The sequence below is a fragment of the Urocampus carinirostris genome, chromosome 14 (genome assembly GCF_059441175.1).
Source record: "Urocampus carinirostris isolate Australia breed hairy pipefish chromosome 14, RoL_Ucar_1.0, whole genome shotgun sequence".
NCBI lineage: Eukaryota > Metazoa > Chordata > Actinopteri > Syngnathiformes > Syngnathidae > Urocampus > Urocampus carinirostris.
Window position 1 is genome coordinate 18,277,515 of NC_142362.1, and position 19,995 is coordinate 18,297,509.

At 41.4% G+C, this 19,995-nt stretch overlaps 1 protein-coding gene across 1 annotated transcript in view; it reads right to left on the reverse strand.

The window, feature by feature from the left end:
- Window positions 1-4,552, reverse strand: part of LOC148352842 (unconventional myosin-X-like) — a 33,028-nt gene extending 28,476 nt beyond the window's left edge. Inside the window, exon 1 of the mRNA XM_088353504.1 lies at window positions 4,284-4,552. Within this exon, the coding sequence (XP_088209630.1) occupies window positions 4,284-4,304 (21 nt within the window). The 5' untranslated portion in view covers window positions 4,305-4,552. The remainder of the gene's footprint in view (window positions 1-4,283) is intronic.
- Between the last annotated feature and the right edge of the window lie 15,443 nt (window positions 4,553-19,995).

The window sequence follows — 19,995 nt, forward strand, 5'->3', positions numbered from 1 at the left end:
GGTGAAGAATCTGGCCTGCAATGTGAGGGTCTCCGGGGAGGGCGTTAACGGGTGAAGAAAGGTTTTCGTTTGCTTTCACAGTGTGAGGCAGCTGCCGCTTCAAAGACCTTGAGTTGCCAAGTATAGAAATGAAAATAGTGGCTACAGAGGATGCTTTACCAAGGCTGAAAATTCAGTTTCCTTCATAGAGAGGTGAAAAACATTTATTCCCAACTAGTGTGTCAGCAGTCAGACGTTAAAAGACACTGATAAGGCAGTGGAGGGGTGGACCGGGTGTGGATTCCTGGCAGCGTTGATGGATTAAATGGGTTGCTTGATTTGTGATTCCGCCCATTTACACAACCAAAGATTTGAGCATTAAAGCATCAATGTGAAGTCAGGGTTGCTCAAACAGATTATTCTTGCATTGACAGGCCTGATGAACTTAAAGCAATGAAGCTTAAGACACACTTAGGCTAGGTTCACACTGCAGAGCTAAATGCGCCACTGTTGTTTACAGCAGTGACGTTGAGCAACATGTTGTGAATCTAGTTGTGCTGCTGGAATTCTCTTTTATTCATTCTTTCATTCATTTTCTGCGCCGCTTATCCTTACTAGGGTCGCGGGGGTGCTGGAGCCTATAACAGCTATCTTCGGGCAGTGGGCGGGGACACCCTGAACCGGTTGCCAGCCAGTTACAGGAAACACAGACACAATTTGGACCGGCCAATTAACCTAAGATGCATGTTTTTGGAATCCACACGAGCACAGGGAGAGCGTGCAAACTCTACACGGGGAGGCTGCAATAGCCAGAATTGAACCCTGGACCTCTGCACCATGGGGCTGCGTGCTATTTTCTTTTAATCATGCATTAATAGCGCTGCACTAAATTAGTTAATAATCTAATTGGCAATGTAGCACATTCAACATTGGGTCAAAATTCAATTTTGCAATGTCAAAGAAAATGATGAAACAATGTCCGGAATACTATGATTTAAACCAAACATTCACAGTGACGGAGTTATCTATTAACACCTGGGCGTAAGATTTGTTATGTTGCATATGGGAAACAAAGGAACAGGCCGGTCAGAGGGGCGGGAGCACCTAAAAATACTTCACCAGTGATGGGTCATTGTAATGTTCTAGGAAATTTAATTTCTAACTTACATGATGTTTTAGTGGTTGAAAGGGCCTATTTCATGTTTAATATTTACAACCGGGTAATAACATTGTAACAACATAGTAATAATTTTAGGAATGTGTTTCAAACTGGTAGCCCTTCAAGCTAATCAGTAACAAAAAGTAGCCCTGAGGTTCAAGGAGATGGTGTAATTGTAACCTGTGCAGTCCTTTGAGACATCTTATGATTAAGGGCTATACAAATAATTGTGACTTGACTTAAAAAGGTTGGTGAACCTTGCTTTAGGGTGTTCCACAGGATTCAATTTTGGGTACCCTTGCTATTTTCATTCTAATTCCTACCCCTAGGTTACATTTCAAGAAAACTTGGAATTTTCCTTCCCTGTTATGTACTGTATGTATATAACCGTCAAATATACATTATATGTCCCACAGAGGGAGGAAAAACAATATTTCTAAGGCGACTTTTGTCGTGTGTAAATTAAGTCCAGGGTTTTATAAACACGGCACCGTTTTAGTGATTGATATTGTTTATAGTATTTGTATTTATTATTTGTGTATTTGTGTCTAATTTTAACTCCACACATGGACTGATTTTTTTGAAGAGTGATCAATGAATAAAGTTTCATTGAGTTGAAATGTTAGATATGTATTCCCTTTGTAGATGTGTCATAATGGTGATCGGCGTGGCTGTATCTTGACTTTCCATAGTTGACATCATGCGTCTTCAGTAAGCAGAGTAGTCAGATTTAACGTAACCTCTTCCGGGACAGAAACTTGTGCAAGGACATGATTCATCCATAATCAATTCAGCTGAGTGCTTTTAACCACCAAGCAAACTTCTGATCTTTCTGAGAGCATAAATTAAAAACCCCAAGTGACCCCTGACCCTGAAGATCTATGAGGCAGACATGTCAGCTTATAAGAGATGGGCTATGGAAAGTAGTATAAAAACACTATTTGTCAAGAAATATGTATGTAAAACACAAACATATTACTGTTAACTCTTAGTCAAGGGTGATAACAAAAGGGTAATCCCGTGAAAAAGAAATGCTCCGACTCACACCGTATTCCCATCACTGCTGGCACATGTGTGAGTCAGAACACTGTGACCCATAGGGTCGATACAATGACAGAACCCATGTGTGTGTGTGCGTCTGTGAAGATGATACATTAAGCTTGGTTGCATTTACACTCGCACACTGATGAATAAAAACAAGGACAACATGCTTCAATCCGAAAGTCATACACATGAAGAAGTGCATTGACGTCATGCAGCTCTGCCTGTTTGTAATGGAATTATCCGAGCACAATTGAAGGAGATTGTTGTGGGATGTTATTGCTGTGGGATGCATATAAAATACAAGATTGGAAGATTTTTTTCTTCCCGATCACTATCTATGTACTTGTGTAGATGAATCGTTTGGAAAAAAAAAGGAAATCAGAGCATTAGATATGATTGTGTCGATAAATCTTCCTTTGTTATAGCAAAACTAGGGCCTGACCAATTTGATGAGCAAAATTCCCTTCATTTCTTGTGCACCAACTTCCCCACATCCGGATAGCTGTAAAGATGGAGCGTGTCCCACTTTACTTTATCTGAAATTGGGTTGTGGGACAGCTGCCTTAACAGGGAAGCCCAGACCTCCCAGTCCCAAGCTACTTTGTGCAACTCATTCAATCCAAGGAATTCCTCAGCCAGACATAGTAAATATCTAGAGCTTGTCTTAAGTCGTCTTGGGGCATCCTACCTTTGTTACATGCCCAGAACACCTTGAGATGCCCAAGCCACGTCAACGAAAAGCAGAAGAGCACCAACTCTACTCTGAGTCCCTCCCAGATTATCAAGCTTCTCACCCTATATTCTCGGTGCAGATGCCAGTTCTTTTGGGGCATCAGTACTCCTGATGGTTGCCGATACCAGTATCGCTGACTTTGAGTAGCCGTTTACTACCGGAAGTAAATAAATGGTAAATTGCCATTAAATAAACTCAATTTTATCATTTTAATATTATGTCGGGATTTGAAGAAATTTGTTCATAAATACGTATTAAAATGAGTCCAAAGGCTCAGAGAGATGCTAAAGGGAGGATTAAAAACATAAAGATGGAAATGAAGTTTGCTCTCGAATTATGAAGAAGGCACGCGGATCGCTGTGTTTGCCATGTTGCATCGTCAAAATCAGAAGCCGATTGGGACAATTTATACAAATCCACAGGCAATTAAAAAAATAGAGTCCTTAAACAGCATGACATTGACGATTTTAATCAGTTTTAATTATAGTCCATCGTCTCCTCCTCCCTCTGCATCTACCCACTAACTCCACTGTACTTAAGTCGCATCGAACCAAAGGTGAATAAAATTCGAATTTTTCTTCTCATGTATACACAGGGTTGGGTAGGGTTACTTTAACTGGATTACTTTCAATTACTTTTGGATTACTCCAATACCAAATATGATAATAAAAGACAAAATAAACTAAATATGAATCCAATTATGACTCACAACACGTGGTAAGCTTTCTCTCCTGGCTTTGATCTCTTTGATCTCCGGCAAAACTAACATAAAATGCGACAGAAACAAAATGAAAATAAATCCAAACAACTTGCCAACATAATTTTTGCCGATTCATGTATTCCGTTACTCCCCAAGCCTGCACAAAATTTGGTAATTTTATTCATATTTAGGTATTTTTTTGTCTTTTAGTAGCATACTTGGTATTGGAGTAATCCAAAAGTAATTGAAAGTATTCCAGTTAAAGTAACCCTACCCAACCCTGTGTATACACACCCATCGCTATGGGCGTGCCATATATGGCATGCCCCCCAAACATTATGCATTACACTTTTCGATCCCCAACTCAGAACGGATTACTAATCCGGGGTCTACTGTATACTGTTTCACTGTATTGTAATAAATTATTAATTTTTACTTTATCAAACCAAAAAAAAAATACAGTATATAACACAAATGTGAAACTTTAAAAAAAGAAGTGTGTTCTTCAATTGTTCTCATATCCCAAAATTACCCGGATGTAGGTGTCTTTATGAGTAGCTGTCTGTGGTGGTGAATTAATTAAATATAGCGTATAGTATAAAAAATAAAACAGAAAATAAGACTTTTAACCACCTTCAAAGTAAGTGGAAATGGAAAAGTGACTTTACCTCCAAGAAGAATGTTTCCATGTTAACGAAGTCCAACCTGACGTCCCTTTGTAGTCTGACTTGAGGGGGACCGCGGTCGATGATGAGGTGAGGAGAACCTTACTCCATTTCAAAATACTTCACGTCGCCCACCGGCTTCTACGTTTCTCGGTCCAAAAAACAAACATATCCGGGTCGGTTCCGATAACTTCCAGTATTCTTTAGCTTGTGAAACTGTACGTAGTGAGACTGCGTTTACGTGTAAGTGTATCTGTGTGTGCGTGTGTGTGTTACCATTCATTTGAGAGCCGGCACATTATGCGAAGGGGCGGGGCAGAGGCGGGGTGAACCCAAGGAGCGAACAATACGGAAGCCGAGAGAGTTCAAGTAAAAAGCAAATCGCTGTTGGGGATTCAAGGTGGGGGTCAAGGGTGTGGGCACACTTCCCATCTTTATTTTGAGTGAGGAACAAAGACGGGAAGCTTTTGTGTGTGTGGTCTTTAAATAGAAGAAAAGGCACTTTGATTGACTTCAAGTCCCCGTTATCTGCGAGCAGTGGCGGGCCGTGAATTTTACAACTAGGCCTTTAGTAGGCTGAATCAATCCAACCCCCAGTAACTATTTTATGGATATAAACAAATTTTCTACAGCTACAGCTATGACCCGTATAGAAACATCAATAATAACCTAATAAAATTCGACTATTATTCAAGAATAGACCCACAATGTATTCAGCAATAATCAATAAATTGATTATATAATAAATTGGCGCTTAAAATCCATCCTCCTTTCTTTCTTAAGAAGGTTTCAATTACGCTGTTGTACAGATTTTCTGTGCGTTTCAGTTCCAACAAAAAGTTTTCCACAAACCATTTCTAATAAAAACATTCCATTGGTCCCGAATTTCCTTTCATTAAAAATTTCCAACACAAAATACGATCTAAGAAATATAAAAAATATATTAAGAATTAATCATAAAATCACCCATCCTTCATCTGTACCGCCTATCCTCAGTAGGGTCCCAGCTATCAGCCGGCACGGGATACCCTGAACTCGTTGCCAGACAGTCGCAGGGCACACAGAGACAGATAATTCACTCACTTATTCACATCTAGGGACAATTTGAACCTGCCAATAACCTGACATGCATGTTATTGGAATATGGGAGGAAAGTACAATGGGCACAGGAAGACTGCAATAGCCGAAATTGAACCCTGGACCTCCGCACCATGGGGCTGCATGCTAACCACCCAGCGGGGGGAAACCTGAGTGCCTGGAGGAAACCCATGCAAGCATGGAGAAAGAATGCAAACAGGAAGGCCTGTAGCTAGATTTGAACCCATGACCACAGAATTGTGCCGCGGACACGCTCAACAGTCACCACTCAGCTGCCGTGCCGCCCCAAAAAGTTGTCCATTTTTGTCTGGGTCTACCTGGTCCATTTCTGGGAAATGCATTGCACCATGCAAATTAAAATAGATCAATCATTAATAGATTAATCCATATTTTGCTATGGCTGCAGTTACAGGGACAGTGTGCATTATTCAGTGACTCCTAATAAAATGTTAAAATAAAAATTTAAAAAAAGCAAAAGAGTATTCGTTTAAATACTGTAATCAGCAAAAATACATGAATCATCATGTTAATCAGCATTTTTTGTCGTAAAAATGTGTATTTACAGTGGAACCACGGTTCTCGGCCAAAAATTTAGAGAAATTCTTGCTTCGCTTTTCGTTCAAAAAATCGGAGTTCGAACGCCGATACGCTAGTGGCGATGCTGAGCGGCGTACGGGTGTAGATTGACCCCACCCCTCATGAAGAACTGTTGTCACGTGAGCGCGCACCTCTTTTTGCTTTCGTTTTTAATATCGGTGAACGGAGTGTTTTAACCCCTAATTACGCCTCGGAAGAAGGTCAGTGCAAGCAGCAAAGTTGCTACAGGTGAAAAAAGAAGAGTAGTGCGTACAACTATTGCAGTTAAGAAAGAAATAATAACAAAATATGAAGAAGATGTGCGAGTTTCCCTTCTTTCGAGGGAATAAAGCATGGAATCCTATTCATAAATCTTTTCTTTATCCTTTAACCGCTCACCACTTGTTGTGGAGACCCGGGTGCTAAATGACGTGTAAACGACCTGATTTTTTTATTTTTACACGTTCATGTTAGCGTAATCTTTTGTACGGAAGATTTCGCTAACGCGAACGTACGATTAGCCTGGGTTAGCTTCATGTTTACGTTCGTGGTAAACATCCAGGGTGTTGGAACGGATTAAACCGATTTTACATTACTTTTAATGGTAAAAACGATTTTCGGCGATCGACCAAATCGTTTTTCGAACAGGGTTCTGGAACGGATTATGGTCGAGAACCGAGGTTCCACTGTATTTGACAAAAACATATTTAAAAGCAATTTTGCTGCTATGGGTACCCCAAAAACAAAAACTTGGGAAAAGTCTGGCCAAAAGAAATAGAAGGAAAAAAATGTTGTTTTAGGATCACTTTTAGTCTCCGTAGCTTGTATTCTTCCTTGTGCTGCACGAAACCATACAGTGACAACTAACAGTCTAGTAATAATGACTGTTCTTTCAACTTTCATATTAAGCGGGAGCCTAAGAACTATCATCCTGAGGGATGTGTCACGGTCGCCATGACGACCAGTATGCCACGCCCCCGAACTCAAGCTGAAGCAGATCAGCTGATTGCTGTTCTGCAATTTAAGGCTGGATTTTGGGTTTGGCGGGGGCTGGTTCATTACTCATTCTTCACAATCCCGGTCTGTTATGCCTTGTCCTGTTTAGTCTGTTATGCCTTGTCCTGTTTTAGTCTGTTATGCCTTGTCCTGTTGAGTTCGTGCCGGAGGAACTCTGTGTTGTTCTGTTTTGCCCCGGAGTATTGGGCGACTTTTATTTTATAAAATAAAACTTATGGATCGTCAACGCATTTGAGTTCTCCCTTCATGCCCCCTGCCTCTGTTCTGGTCCGGTCCTCTTCCACGCCACCACGTCTCGTGACAGAATGAACCAGCCAACAAAGAGAACTCAGCGAACGATCCCAGCGCGACTTTGGGAGAGCTGGAGAGCGCAGTTCGGCAGGCGCCTACTGAGTTGGCCTTCCCTGCTCGTTCGAACCACGGCCCCGCCCGTCGTGGCCCTTGCTGTGCCTCGAATCGACTCACGGGAGGAATTGACGCCTGCCTGTTCGACTCTCATGCCTGCCTGCCCGACTCCCGTGCCGATTGCCTGCTATTCCGTCTCCCCTGCGTGCCAGCCCGACTCCGACTCCCAAGCCTGCCTGTTCGACTCCCATGCCTGCCTGTTCGACTCCCATGCCTGCCTGTTCGACTCCCATGCCTGCCTGTTCGACTCCCATGCCTGCCTGTTCGACTCCCATGCCTGCCTGTTCGACTCCCATGCCTGCCTGTTCGACTCCCATGCCTGCCTGTTCGACTCCCATGCCTGCCTGTTCGACTCCCATGCCTGCCTGTTCGACTCCCATGCCTGCCTGTTCGACTCCCATGCCTGATTTTGTTCAGTCTTTCCTGTCCTGTCTTGTCTGTTCTGAATCTGTTCCCCCCTGAGTCTGACTCTTCTGAATCTGATCCCCCCTGAGTCTGACTCTTCTGAATCTGATCCCCCCCTGAGTCTGACTCTTCTGAATCTGATCCCCCCCTGAGTCTGACTCTTCTGAATCTGATCCCCCCCTGAGTCTGACTCTTCTGAATCTGATCCCCCCCTGAGTCTGACTCTTCTGAATCTGATCCCCCCCTGAGTCTGACTCTTCTGAATCTGATCCCCCCTGAGTCTGACTCTTCTGAATCTGATAACCCCCTTAGTCGACTCTTCTGAATCTGATAACCCCCTTAGTCGACTCTTCTGAATCTGATAACCCCCTTAGTCGACTCTTCTGAATCTGATACCCCCCTGAGTGCGACTCTTCTGAATCTGATACCCCCCTGAGTGCGACTCTTCTGAATCTGACCCGACCTGAGTGCGACTCTTCTGCATCGGCCTGACCTGAGTGCGACTCTTCTGCATCGGCCTGACCTGAGTGCGACTCTTCTGCATCGGCCTGACCTGAGTGCGACTCTTCTGCATCGGCCTGACCTGAGTGCGACTCTTCTGCATCGGCCTGACCTGAGTGCGACTCTTCTGCATCGGCCTGTCCTGAGTGCGACTCTTCTGCATCGGCCTGTCCTGAGTGCGACTCTTCTGCATCGGCCTGTCCTGTTTACCTGTTCTGATTTTGCCTGTCCTGTTTATCTGTCCTGTTTTTGCCTGTCCTGTTTATCTGTCCTGTTCTCGCCTGTCCTGTTTATCTGTCCTGTTCTCGTCGGTTCTGCCTGTCTGTCATCCCCTGTCCAGTTGGCCACCAGACCCCCCCTGCCGAGCGCCGATTCCGATCCGCCCGACGCAGATGGCGCCTGCCTCTCCCCGTTCCTGCGTGTTCGGAGGAGGGAGCAGGGTTGCCCCAATCGCGATCGTCAACATTCCGGGGCGCGAGGTAGTAATTTTTTCTTTTTTGGGACCTCGGGAGCTGTCCCTTAAGAGGGGGGCTCTGTCACGGTCGCCATGACGACCAGTATGCCACGCCCCCGAACTCAAGCTGAAGCAGATCAGCTGATTGCTGTTCTGCAATTTAAGGCTGGATTTTGGGTTTGGCGGGGGCTGGTTCATTACTCATTCTTCACAATCCCGGTCTGTTATGCCTTGTCCTGTTTAGTCTGTTATGCCTTGTCCTGTTTTAGTCTGTTATGCCTTGTCCTGTTGAGTTCGTGCCGGAGGAACTCTGTGTTGTTCTGTTTTGCCCCGGAGTATTGGGCGACTTTTATTTTATAAAATAAAACTTATGGATCGTCAACGCATTTGAGTTCTCCCTTCATGCCCCCTGCCTCTGTTCTGGTCCGGTCCTCTTCCACGCCACCACGTCTCGTGACAGGATGCAATAATTGAGAGCCTGGTTTACCACGGGGCTCCAGGACAATCATGTAATCAGGACTTAAAAATAATAAGATTAATAAGAAAAAAGGATATCAGTCTAAATAGATGATATTTACAGGGTAGTGGTTGTGGACTGACCTAAATTGGATGTGTTTCTAAAAAATGTGCCATGACCATAGCAGCAATGTTGTCGTTGCACTTTTTTTTCATTGCACTATTGTTCAGATGGACTTTAGGCCAGTCTACAAGTACTACCTTGTAAATATTTGCCTATTTATCCTAACATTCTTTTTTTATCTTATTTTTTTTATTACATGTTTATCATGGAATGTCACATGGAATCTCATAAACAATGTACATTTTCAATGGGGGCTTAAGACTTAATTTATTATTTCAAATATTTATTGTATAGTCGCTTATCAACATAGCAACCGTGCAGTAGCATGGCATTTTTTCCCTCTCTCTCTCTACCAACACTGGAAATAAACAAGTAAAAAAATAAAGAAAAAATACATAAATATTGTCTTTCTGGCAGATATTTTCCTCATATTTTGTGGTCTTACTTTAGATGTACCCTAAACTGTCACGACCAGAACAGAATTGGAACCCAGATGCGTAACGTTAACCAAAAGTTTATTGAGGGAAAGAGGAAGCGCAGCGCCCGCGATCACTGGACGCGGGAAGCAAGCTGCTCACAGAATAGTATCGTGTTCCGTATGCGCAAGTGGATCTTCCGGAGCGGGAGATCGTGGTGTTGAAGACGGAAAAAACAGCTCGATAGCCGGTACAGGAGAGCAAAAGGTGGTCGCGATCTAAAACGGGTGGTAAGCCCAGACCGGAGAGCAAAACGTGGTCAGGGTAAAAAAACAGGTAGTAGCCGGAGACAAACGGGGAAATCAGGAACGGACAGGTGGAAACAGGATGCAAAAAGCGGGACTGACGGGAGTCAGAGTGCTTGCCTTGTAGAAACAGAGGTTTGCTGACGGACTGACAACAGACAAGTGAAAGGACTGAGATTAAGTTGGATGAGGAACCAATCAGGAAGCCAGCAGCGGCTGGCGCCAAACGAGCGGGCACAGGTGAAACTAATCAGGCATCATGACATAAACATAATTTACTTAAAAAATGCAAACCTTTAAATTGGTAAAACTATCATCATTTTGCTCAGGATATGGTCTCTGCAAGCCAAATTTGGCCTGGGTATAAATATAACTCTTTTCATCACCAGATGAATTGATATGTATCTAGAATTACTCCAGATCAATGGTTACCAACTTGTTACCCCCCTAAAAACACCAAAGTAGCCTACGAACCAGTTCTGAAAATAGCTCACAAGGAATGAGTCATTGTGGGTTTTTTAGGAATTTTGATTCTTAACTGGCATTAGAAATGTATGTGATCCATCCATTATCTGCGCCGCTTATCCTCAGTCGAGTCGCAGGGTGCTGGAGCCCATCCCAGCCATCTTCGGGCAGTGGGCAGGGGACACCCTGAACTGGTTGCCAGCCAATCACAGGGTACACAGAGACAGAAAACTCCCTCGCTCATTCGCACACAGGGATAATTTTGCCCGGCCAATTTACCTGACATGCATGTTTTTGGAATGTGAAAGGAAACGGAAGTGACCGGAGGAAACGCACGCAAGCACGGGGAGAACATGCAAACTCTACACAGGAAGGTTTGATCCCATGACCGCAGAACTGTGCCACAGAAGCGCTAACCACTCAGCCGTCGTGCTTCCCTGTGTTTAAATCAGTGGTTCTAAATGATTTACTGTCACGTCCCCCCTCGGAAGAAGAAATCCTCTCGCGCCCCCCAAGAAATCTGTCTTCTCATTCAGGTTAATAATTTTTTTCAAAGGGTCACTTGAGGGTCTGCCCCACTTCGTATCTAAACTTCATACTCAATGCTTATACTCTTTGATATAAGCACGACGTGGAGGTTAAATGTATTAAAACACCACCAATGAGAGTGCCACTGCTTCCTAGTGTAGTGGAGGTGCAGTTGCACTTGCTTCTTTGGAAAGTAAAAAAAAAAAGAAGTTCAGAGGTCAATTGTGTCAGCGCTGTACTTTTTTGAGAACAACTAGTTTAAAAATCATTTTTAATACTTACATCATTAGTGTCCTTAAAGCTCCAGTATTTGACCACTAGAATGCACTGTATATTCTAATGAGAACCAAAACCAGTCCCACAGCAAGATCCCATACAAACATGGCGGCGAACTAAGGTAGGGATTCCACTATGTAAAAGAAATCCAAATATTTTCCGACCAATGATTTCTTAAAAAAATAACATTGGTATGATCTTTCAGGCATTTTTACTTAGTATTCATATCAATGGGTTTTTTTTTACTAAAAAAATATAACACACTGTCCCTTTAAACAAGGTGGTGACTCTTCCTACGTTAACCCTACTTCTAAGAATCACAATCTTGTACTCATATAAAAAGTAACAACATAAGCAGAGGTGGGTAGAAACGGAGTACATTTACTCCGTTACATTTACTTGAGTAAGTTTTGGGAAACTTTGTTCTTCGATGAGTGTTTTTAGATCCCTATACTTTTACTTGAGTAAATTTGTGAAGAAGAAAAAAGTACTTTTACTCCACTACATTGAACAACATTTAAGTCGTTACTTCGTTACTTAATAAATCCCCTCCACGTAAGTATGCGTCTGCCTTTATTATGACGTAACCTCCGACCGCCTCGACCATGTTTAACCAATCAAACGGCGCAGCCTCGTCACGTGACTATATTCCACTTCAGCCGGGGAAATTTTGTTTAGGGATGAAACTGATGGAAAATGTCGCTTTTCAACACACATTATGAAAACACAGAAGAGGTGGAGCGACCCTTAACTCCCATCAAAAGCATGTTCCCCTTAAAAAACCAGCTACAAAATGCATTGTTTCCTTTGTTCGAGTTCATGGGCTAGCTTGTTGTACAGCTGCAGAGCCTGTTAAAATGAGTAATGGGGCTCTAAATGTGTCACTCGGTGCAACATGTGCTTAATTTATTCATTTATTTTATAATATTTTTACTTAATCGTCTATCAAAGCACTCAACTTTATGTGATTATTTCAATCTACTTTTAAATTAAATGTATTTTATTGCGGATTGGATGGATTTTGATAATTTGATGATCTGATTGGTCAATAAATACGACGTTTTTACAGAGTTACCGGTACTCAGTATTTTTTCACCAAGTAGTTTTTTACTTTGACTCAAGTAAGTATTCAGATGACTACTTTTACTCCTACTTGAGTAATGCTATTCTGAAGTAACGGTACTTTTACTTGAGTAAAATCTTTGGCTAAAAAAAAAAAAAAAGTACTCAGTTTCCAAAAAAATAGGTGCTCCCTGCTGCAAAGAATACTTATCTGTGCCATGCTGGATTGAAAGGTGTTTGTTTATTTATAGTAAGTTTGTTATTGGGGCCTTTTTAACTGAAAAGTCCTATTCTACTGTCTTTTGAAGTTTGCCTTTTATTTGTAAAAAATTACGCCTGCATCCAGAAGTACTCCTGCAGCCTTTTCCTGCCTCTACCGCATTGAGGTCCATTTGTGGCAAACAGCCACAACCGTTATCCCCAGCGACCAGACCTCAAGCATAAAGGCAGCTGATGGATTCCTGTGGAAATTGTTTCACAATCACTTCAGTGTCTTCTTAGAGAAAACAGCAACACACTTTGTGATACTATTTTTAGAGAGGAAAAAAACAGATATTTTTCAGGTGGCTTGAACAAGCGGTTATTTGATATTATTATCTGTAGTTACTATCTAGACAAGATCAACTGGATTGACTATAAAAAACAGCTTAATGCCCTGCTTGTCATATTCCGAATAGACGGTGAACCCAGACGCGCAATGTTTTCACACAAGCTTTATTTTACGAGAACGGGGCAGTCATGCGCGGGAACAAACGCCAGCGATTCGGCGATCGCTGGGTAGAAAAGATCGAAACAGCACAGGACAGACGGGATCGATACCGGATACTGGTTACACGAGCAGGATACCGGCCAGGACTAGACAAACGGGATCGATACTGGATACTGGTTACACGAGCAGGATATCGGCCAGGACAAGACAAATGGGATCGATACTGGACACTGGAGCAAGATACCAAACAGGACAGGATATATACACGAGCAAGATACCGGACAGGGCAGGACAGACAAAATCGATACCGAATACTGGATACACGAGCAAGATACCGGACAGGACGGAGCCAAGTGAGGGCAATGGGCAACCGTGACACTGCCAGGAAGTGATTGAGCAGCTGAGCCACTGATCAGCTGCGTTTAATCTCTTTCAATAATCAATGTTTTTACTCATGGCTCAGGGGCCAATTGCGACCCACAGAATGATGGTTGGAGGCCCATGCCTTAATATGAAGGTTTAAAGAGACAGTGTGTATTATTTAGCGCCTCGTAGTGGTAAGATATATTATATAAAAAATACACGATATATGTAAAAGTGCACTTTTAAACATACACACAGGATGTTTATGTTTTAGGATAGATGTTTGCTTTTATTTTATAAGTCCCGTTTCATCTGGAGGGACGAAAGCTTGACCAACTTAGGTGCCGAAGTGCCTAACTTGTTTGGGTGTTTGGGCATTTGGGTTGGCCATGGTCCAAAAATGTTTGTGTGTGTTTTTTCATGCTATTTTTTCACTTTTTTAATTTCTTTGTTATTGTATGTGTTTGTCTTGGTGTCGGTCACCCCTCTTGAGGGATATGACCAAGGTAGATAGATAGAAATATAAGAGCTCATTGACTGCCTTCATGCTCCTTAGGGTACCCGAAAAAACCTAAAACCTTTTTTCTTATATTTTTTCCTTCCTTCGTCCTCGTTTTTTCTTTCTTTTTTTTCACTTTTGTTCTTTGTTCTTGTTCATTTTACCTGTTCTTTTTCTCGTCATGGTTTTCTTTTTTTACTTTCTCCACAAAATGCTTTGCAAGAAATAAAAACTTTGATTCTCCTCAGTTTGTATCCTTCCATGTGCTTTTGAACACTCATTATTTGGTTGCACTACACAATGCAGTGACATCTAGTGGTCAAATAAAACACTCTCCCTTTAGTCCAGCCAACATAAATGAAGGATTCATGTATTATGATTGATTATTTTCACATTAATTCTTGATGTTTTCTATTTTCAGATGACATTTTGTGTAGCAAAAAAAGGTATTTGAGTAAAATTGAATGTTTTTAGTAAAGATGTCCTTGTGGACAAGCCCAACTTGGCCCAGCCTCACCTAGAACCTAGCTCCAGCAGCCCCCATGTAAATTGAGTTTGAGAACACTGGGTCAAACAGTCACCTACCTCCATTCCAGCTCCAAATTGATTGTCGAATATGTTAAAAAATGAATGTCATCCTTTTTTAAATTGTCTACAGAAGAAATTCAAAACGGAACGGCATTAGCTCAGGAGGTAGAGCGCTCGTCTTGGGATCAAGAAGTCGCAGGTTTGATTCCCGGCTCCTTAGTGTTATATGTCAAAGTGTCCTCGGCAAGACACTGAATCCCTAATGCCCCCTTGAATGGCTGACTCCCTATTGGTGCGTGAGTGAGTGTATGGGTGAATGGGTAAGTGTGAAGCACATTGTAAAGCGCTTTGGGAGGTCTTCATTGACTTGAAAAGTGTTATATAAATGCAGACCATTCATCGTCTGATGAATGGGGTCACCAACGTTTTCGAAGCTGAGAGCTCTCTTGTTGCTGATTAGCGCTAAGGGCAAGCAACAAGGGTTGCTGACTAGTTAAAATGTTATATTTCGGGATTAATGTTATGTAATCCGTATTTGACTGTCAGGGGAAGTGTATTATTATTTTTCAGGGTATTTATTGAGTTTTGTATAGCAGAAAAGGTAAGAGAAGTACCAGTATATCACCATTAAATGGCAAAGTCTCACAGGTCAGAGAAAAAGCCAAGTCTCATGGGACCTCACGTGATTTAGTGAGACTTGCTCAATAAATGATCCTTAATGCCAACAATAAATGGTGTCGTGTGAGACTGACATTTATCATCTATTTTGTAGTTGAGGTAAAAAAAAAAATTATATATATATATATATATATATATATATATATATATATATATATATATATATATATATGATTGGCTGGCAACTAGTTCAGGGTGTCCCGTGCCCACTGCCCGGAGATGGCTGGGATGGGCTCCAGCCACCCCGCGACCCTAATGAGGATAAGCGGTACAGCTAATGAGATGAGATGATATATATATATATATATATATATATATATATATATATATATATATATATATAGGGCAGCACGGCGGCACGGTGGTTAGCGCATGTGCGGCACAGTTCTGAGGTCATGGGTTCAAATCCAGCTACCAACCTTCCTGTGCGGAGTTTGCATGTTCTTCCCGTGCTTGCGTGGGTTTCCTCCGGGCATTCCGGTTTCCTCCCACATTCCAAAAACATGCATATCAGGTTGATTGCCCTGTCCAAATTGTCCCTAGGTGTGAATAATAAAGTGAGTTGTCTGTCTCTGTGTGCCTTGCGACTGGCTGGCAACCAGTTCAGGGTGTCCCCTGCTCACTGCCCGAAGATAGCTGGGATGGGCTGCAGCACCCCCGCGACCCTACTGAGGATAAGCGGTGCAGATAATGGATGGATAATGGATATATATACATATATAAGTGTAACACCAGCTGGAGCTAGCCCATCCACCTGGGTCCCGTTACACTATCAGTTTTATATGCATTTCTAAAGTAGCAAATGTTTTATATCGTCTTATTCTTCTTCCACATTTTTTTAATTCATCTTACCATGACGGTAGTTATTTAAAGAGTTAATGAGCAGTTCCTTCAAAGGTTTTATTCACAGAATACTCTGGGCACAAATGAGTCACAGACAATGGCTGCTGAGTAATTCAAGTGCAAAGAGGAAGCTCTCTTACAATCATTCTCAGAATTAGAAATGTTGTTATTGTCATTGAGATTTATGAAGACTTAAATGATAAAAAATAGATAAAAATAATGAAAGGATAGTCTCTTATACTGTTAAAGTGGTCCATAAGCTCAATCGAAATCTAAACTTATTGGAAAACGGAAATTTGAGGGACAGTGATGATGGAATTATCAATGCACAACGAGCTCCTGTATAACCCGTTTCTAGAAAGTCTGATATTGAACGATCAAGGACAATTTTGGTTACAAAATAAAGCACAACTGAAGTAAAGGAAAAGTTTTACAATCACGACTGAATGAATGAAGTTTTACCATTAATTGTGGCTTTTTATTAAAGCACAGCAGGTAAAAAAAACATCAACCACCAATTACCAATAGGAAACACCAAAATATTAGCACAAAACAGCTGTACAATACAATGATGACATACACATAAACATGCGGCCAAGAGGGGTAGTAGGCTGTCAGAACCCGAACAGACAGTAGACCCAAACGCATAACGTTTCACAACAAGCTTTATTGCGGAAGCGGAGCAGTCAGGCGCGGGAAAACAAACGCCAGCGATCCAGAGAAGCAGGAAGCCCATGAGATCGGAGCGTGGTCGTAGGGCGGAAACAAGTCGAGCTGCCGGGACGGGAGATCGGAGCGTTGTCAGGGATCGGAACAAGTCAGGCAATCGGAGACAATCGGGAAGCCAGGGACAGGGGCTCGATACAGGATACAGGACAGGTCGGGAACCAGAGTCAAAAAAATGCTTGCCTTCAAGTTCGCTGACGGACCGACAAGGAGCGACTAAGTGTACTGAGTTTAAATAGGAAGGGAACCAATCAGGAAATGAGCAGCAGCTGGAGCCAAACGAGCAGGCACAGGTGAGGGCAATAGGCAAATCATAAGCAGAAGGAGGAGCTTGTAAATGCCTTCCCCTATTCCATTGTTTTCCTTGTAGGGAAGACATATATTTAAAATCCAAACAAAAAACCAAACCCTACTAAAAAAAAATAACTCAAATAATGAAGAAGTTACAAATGTTGGTTGTTAAAAAACAAAAAATTAATAATGTAAATGGGAAAGTATCTCCAAGAACGACAGTTGTGCTGTAGGCGAAATTCAATAAAATCAAGAACCTTCAGCTGGTACAAAACGCTGCAGCGAGGCTTTTAACTAAGACAAGAAAGTTTGATCACATGACCCCGATTTTAGCTAACCTGCATTGGCTCCCTGTTAGCTTAAGATGTGATTTTAAGGTTCTGTTGGTTGTATACAAAAGCATGCATGGACTTGATCCCTCATATCTTTCAGATTTCACTCCCCCCTATGTTCCAGTCTGGAGCCTTCGCTCGGAAAATGCTGGTCTACTAGTGATCCTAAGAGCCAAGAAGAGATCCGCAGGTTCGAGAGCGTGCTGTGGAATGCTTATCCCCCTGAGATTCGATCTGCAACCTCAGTGGAACTGTTTAAATCTAGGCTTAAAACACACTTCTATTCTATAGTATATGAATAAACTATATTTTATGTTGACAATATCTGTGTATTATTTGTTATTGCAACATCCATTGCAGCCTGGTCATCCTGGAAGAGAGATTAGCTTATGTGCAGTCCCATCTCATGGTTTCTTCATTTTCCTCATGTCGAAGTTTTTGAGTTTTTCCTTGCTCTCATGTAGGTTTTAGATCAGGGGATGGTGTCATAATAGTCCGTGGTTTGCAATAATCTGTGGTCTGTGCAGCCCTTTGTGATAAAGGGCTATACAAATAAACATGACTTGACTTGACTTAACATTCATTGTGAGAGGTAATAAATGAGAAAACCTTTTCTTCGAGATTTAAATATTGTAAAATCCTGTTTGTTTACGACAAATCTTACCACGACTATTCCCACTCCCACTATTCCCGTGTCTCCATGCTGTCCACATCCTGTTTTGTTGATAAAGCTTTCAAGCAACCTGTAAATACTACGTAAACAACTCATGGATCATTTATACAAGTCGTGTCGTGAGAACCGGAACATGCAAAAAGACACTTGGTCTTTGTTTACTGTGTAGTGGATGAGTGGAGGGATCCCTTAACCACGGGACTTTTTAGCCTCATTACCCAAGTGTTTAGCAGTCACCCAGTGCAAGTTTGAAGGCGCAAGTAAACACATTGGAGATTTAATCAACATTGTTCATGTTGTGTCCCAGACCTGTGTGGAATTTTGACAACACACTGTCTCATTCCTGGTGATCCAAGCATGTGAATCAAAAAAATTTCAGATAAGGGTTAAAAATGAATCAAGATGATGCATAATTATAGACACAAGTTTTTGCAAGTAGAATAGCAGAATAGAGTAGAATTTTCTTTATTATCATTTATAACAATGCAGTGAACATTGTTTACAACAAGATTAGCGGTGGCACTACGGAAGAACATTTTATAAAAGACTTTAAAGAGAAAAAAATGTTAAAAGAGAATGCTGGGATAAACAGGCAAACAGGTTGTAATTGCTTCACAATCAAAAATATTGCAATGACATTAGCGGTAACATATTTCTCATATATGAGTCGAGAAAACAAATATAAAAAAACTTTTTTCTATACATACCAAAGATGTTTTTTTTCACATTCTTGTGTGCCTGTTAATTAAGGGTAGCGAATGCCCTTGGAAAGAATTGGTCTCTGAGCCTAATAGTCCGTGTTTTAATGCAAGGTTTGGATTTGATTTAATTGTAAAAACATAAAATAAAAGGAATGCCCACCCTGGTAATCAATCAGCCCAAGATCAAAAGATCCAGAATATTTTTGTGTCTCTATACATTTAAAAACAATATCACAGTTTTCTTCCACAAAGTCGTTTGTTGACATTTTGGAAAACTAACCTTTTTTAGAATAAGACATTTTTGTCATTTCATTCCTGTTGTTTGTGTTGACTCTGTTTTAATTGTTTCCAGTACTAGTTTGTGCGGATCCATAAAGAAACAGATTTGCACTTTGAACTCCCACTCCCGGGTGGTTGACTGGGCCCTATTTTAACCCTACCACCAGTAATTGCAACCCTGTAATAACATGGTAACAACAAAGTAATAACATGATAAATTGTCATTTTAGAAAGGCATATCTAACTAGTAGCCCTTCACGCTCATCAGTGTCAAAAAGTAGCTCTCAGTCTTGTTGATCCATGAGCTAACAAATAAATAAATATACAGGCTACAGGAAGTTATGGTCAAAAGTGCATACCAACAACTTGTTTCTTTTATTGACTTTCTTGCCTAAACAAGGGATTACAAGTAAATTTGCATCTAACATGCACAGAGTTTAACAATAAACCCCAAATTGAACTTTAGGGCACACTGCCTTCAAGCTCCTGCTTAACCCCGTCCTGCAAATATCACAATAAATATTTCTAGACAAACAAGGTTGTAGGATAATGAAGTTGATAATATATTAATCTTAAACAACAAAGCAATAAGAAAATATTATTTGTCAGGTAATCACATTGTAGTTTTCAACTGACTCCTGCGTTTGATCTCCGTCTTAAAAGTGTAGTTTTGCTGCAGAGTTTTGCGTAATTAAAAGAGAAATTTGGGTACAGGGAGCGACTATTTAAGTCACCTTCTGTTGAAAGAATACTTTGATAGAGATAAAACCGGTGATTGATCACAGGGACGCCAACATTTTTGAAAGGTCCTGTAATAATAAAATGTTTAAAGCAATAGCCGATATGTATGAATATTTGATGAAATGGAGTGGACATAAATCATTCTATATTAAAAGAAAATGGGAGTTGGATTCAAAAATAACAGAGATGAGTGGTGGAATATTTGTAAAAGACAGTGCAAATCCATTAACTCCACTATTTGGAGAGAATTCGACTGGAACAACT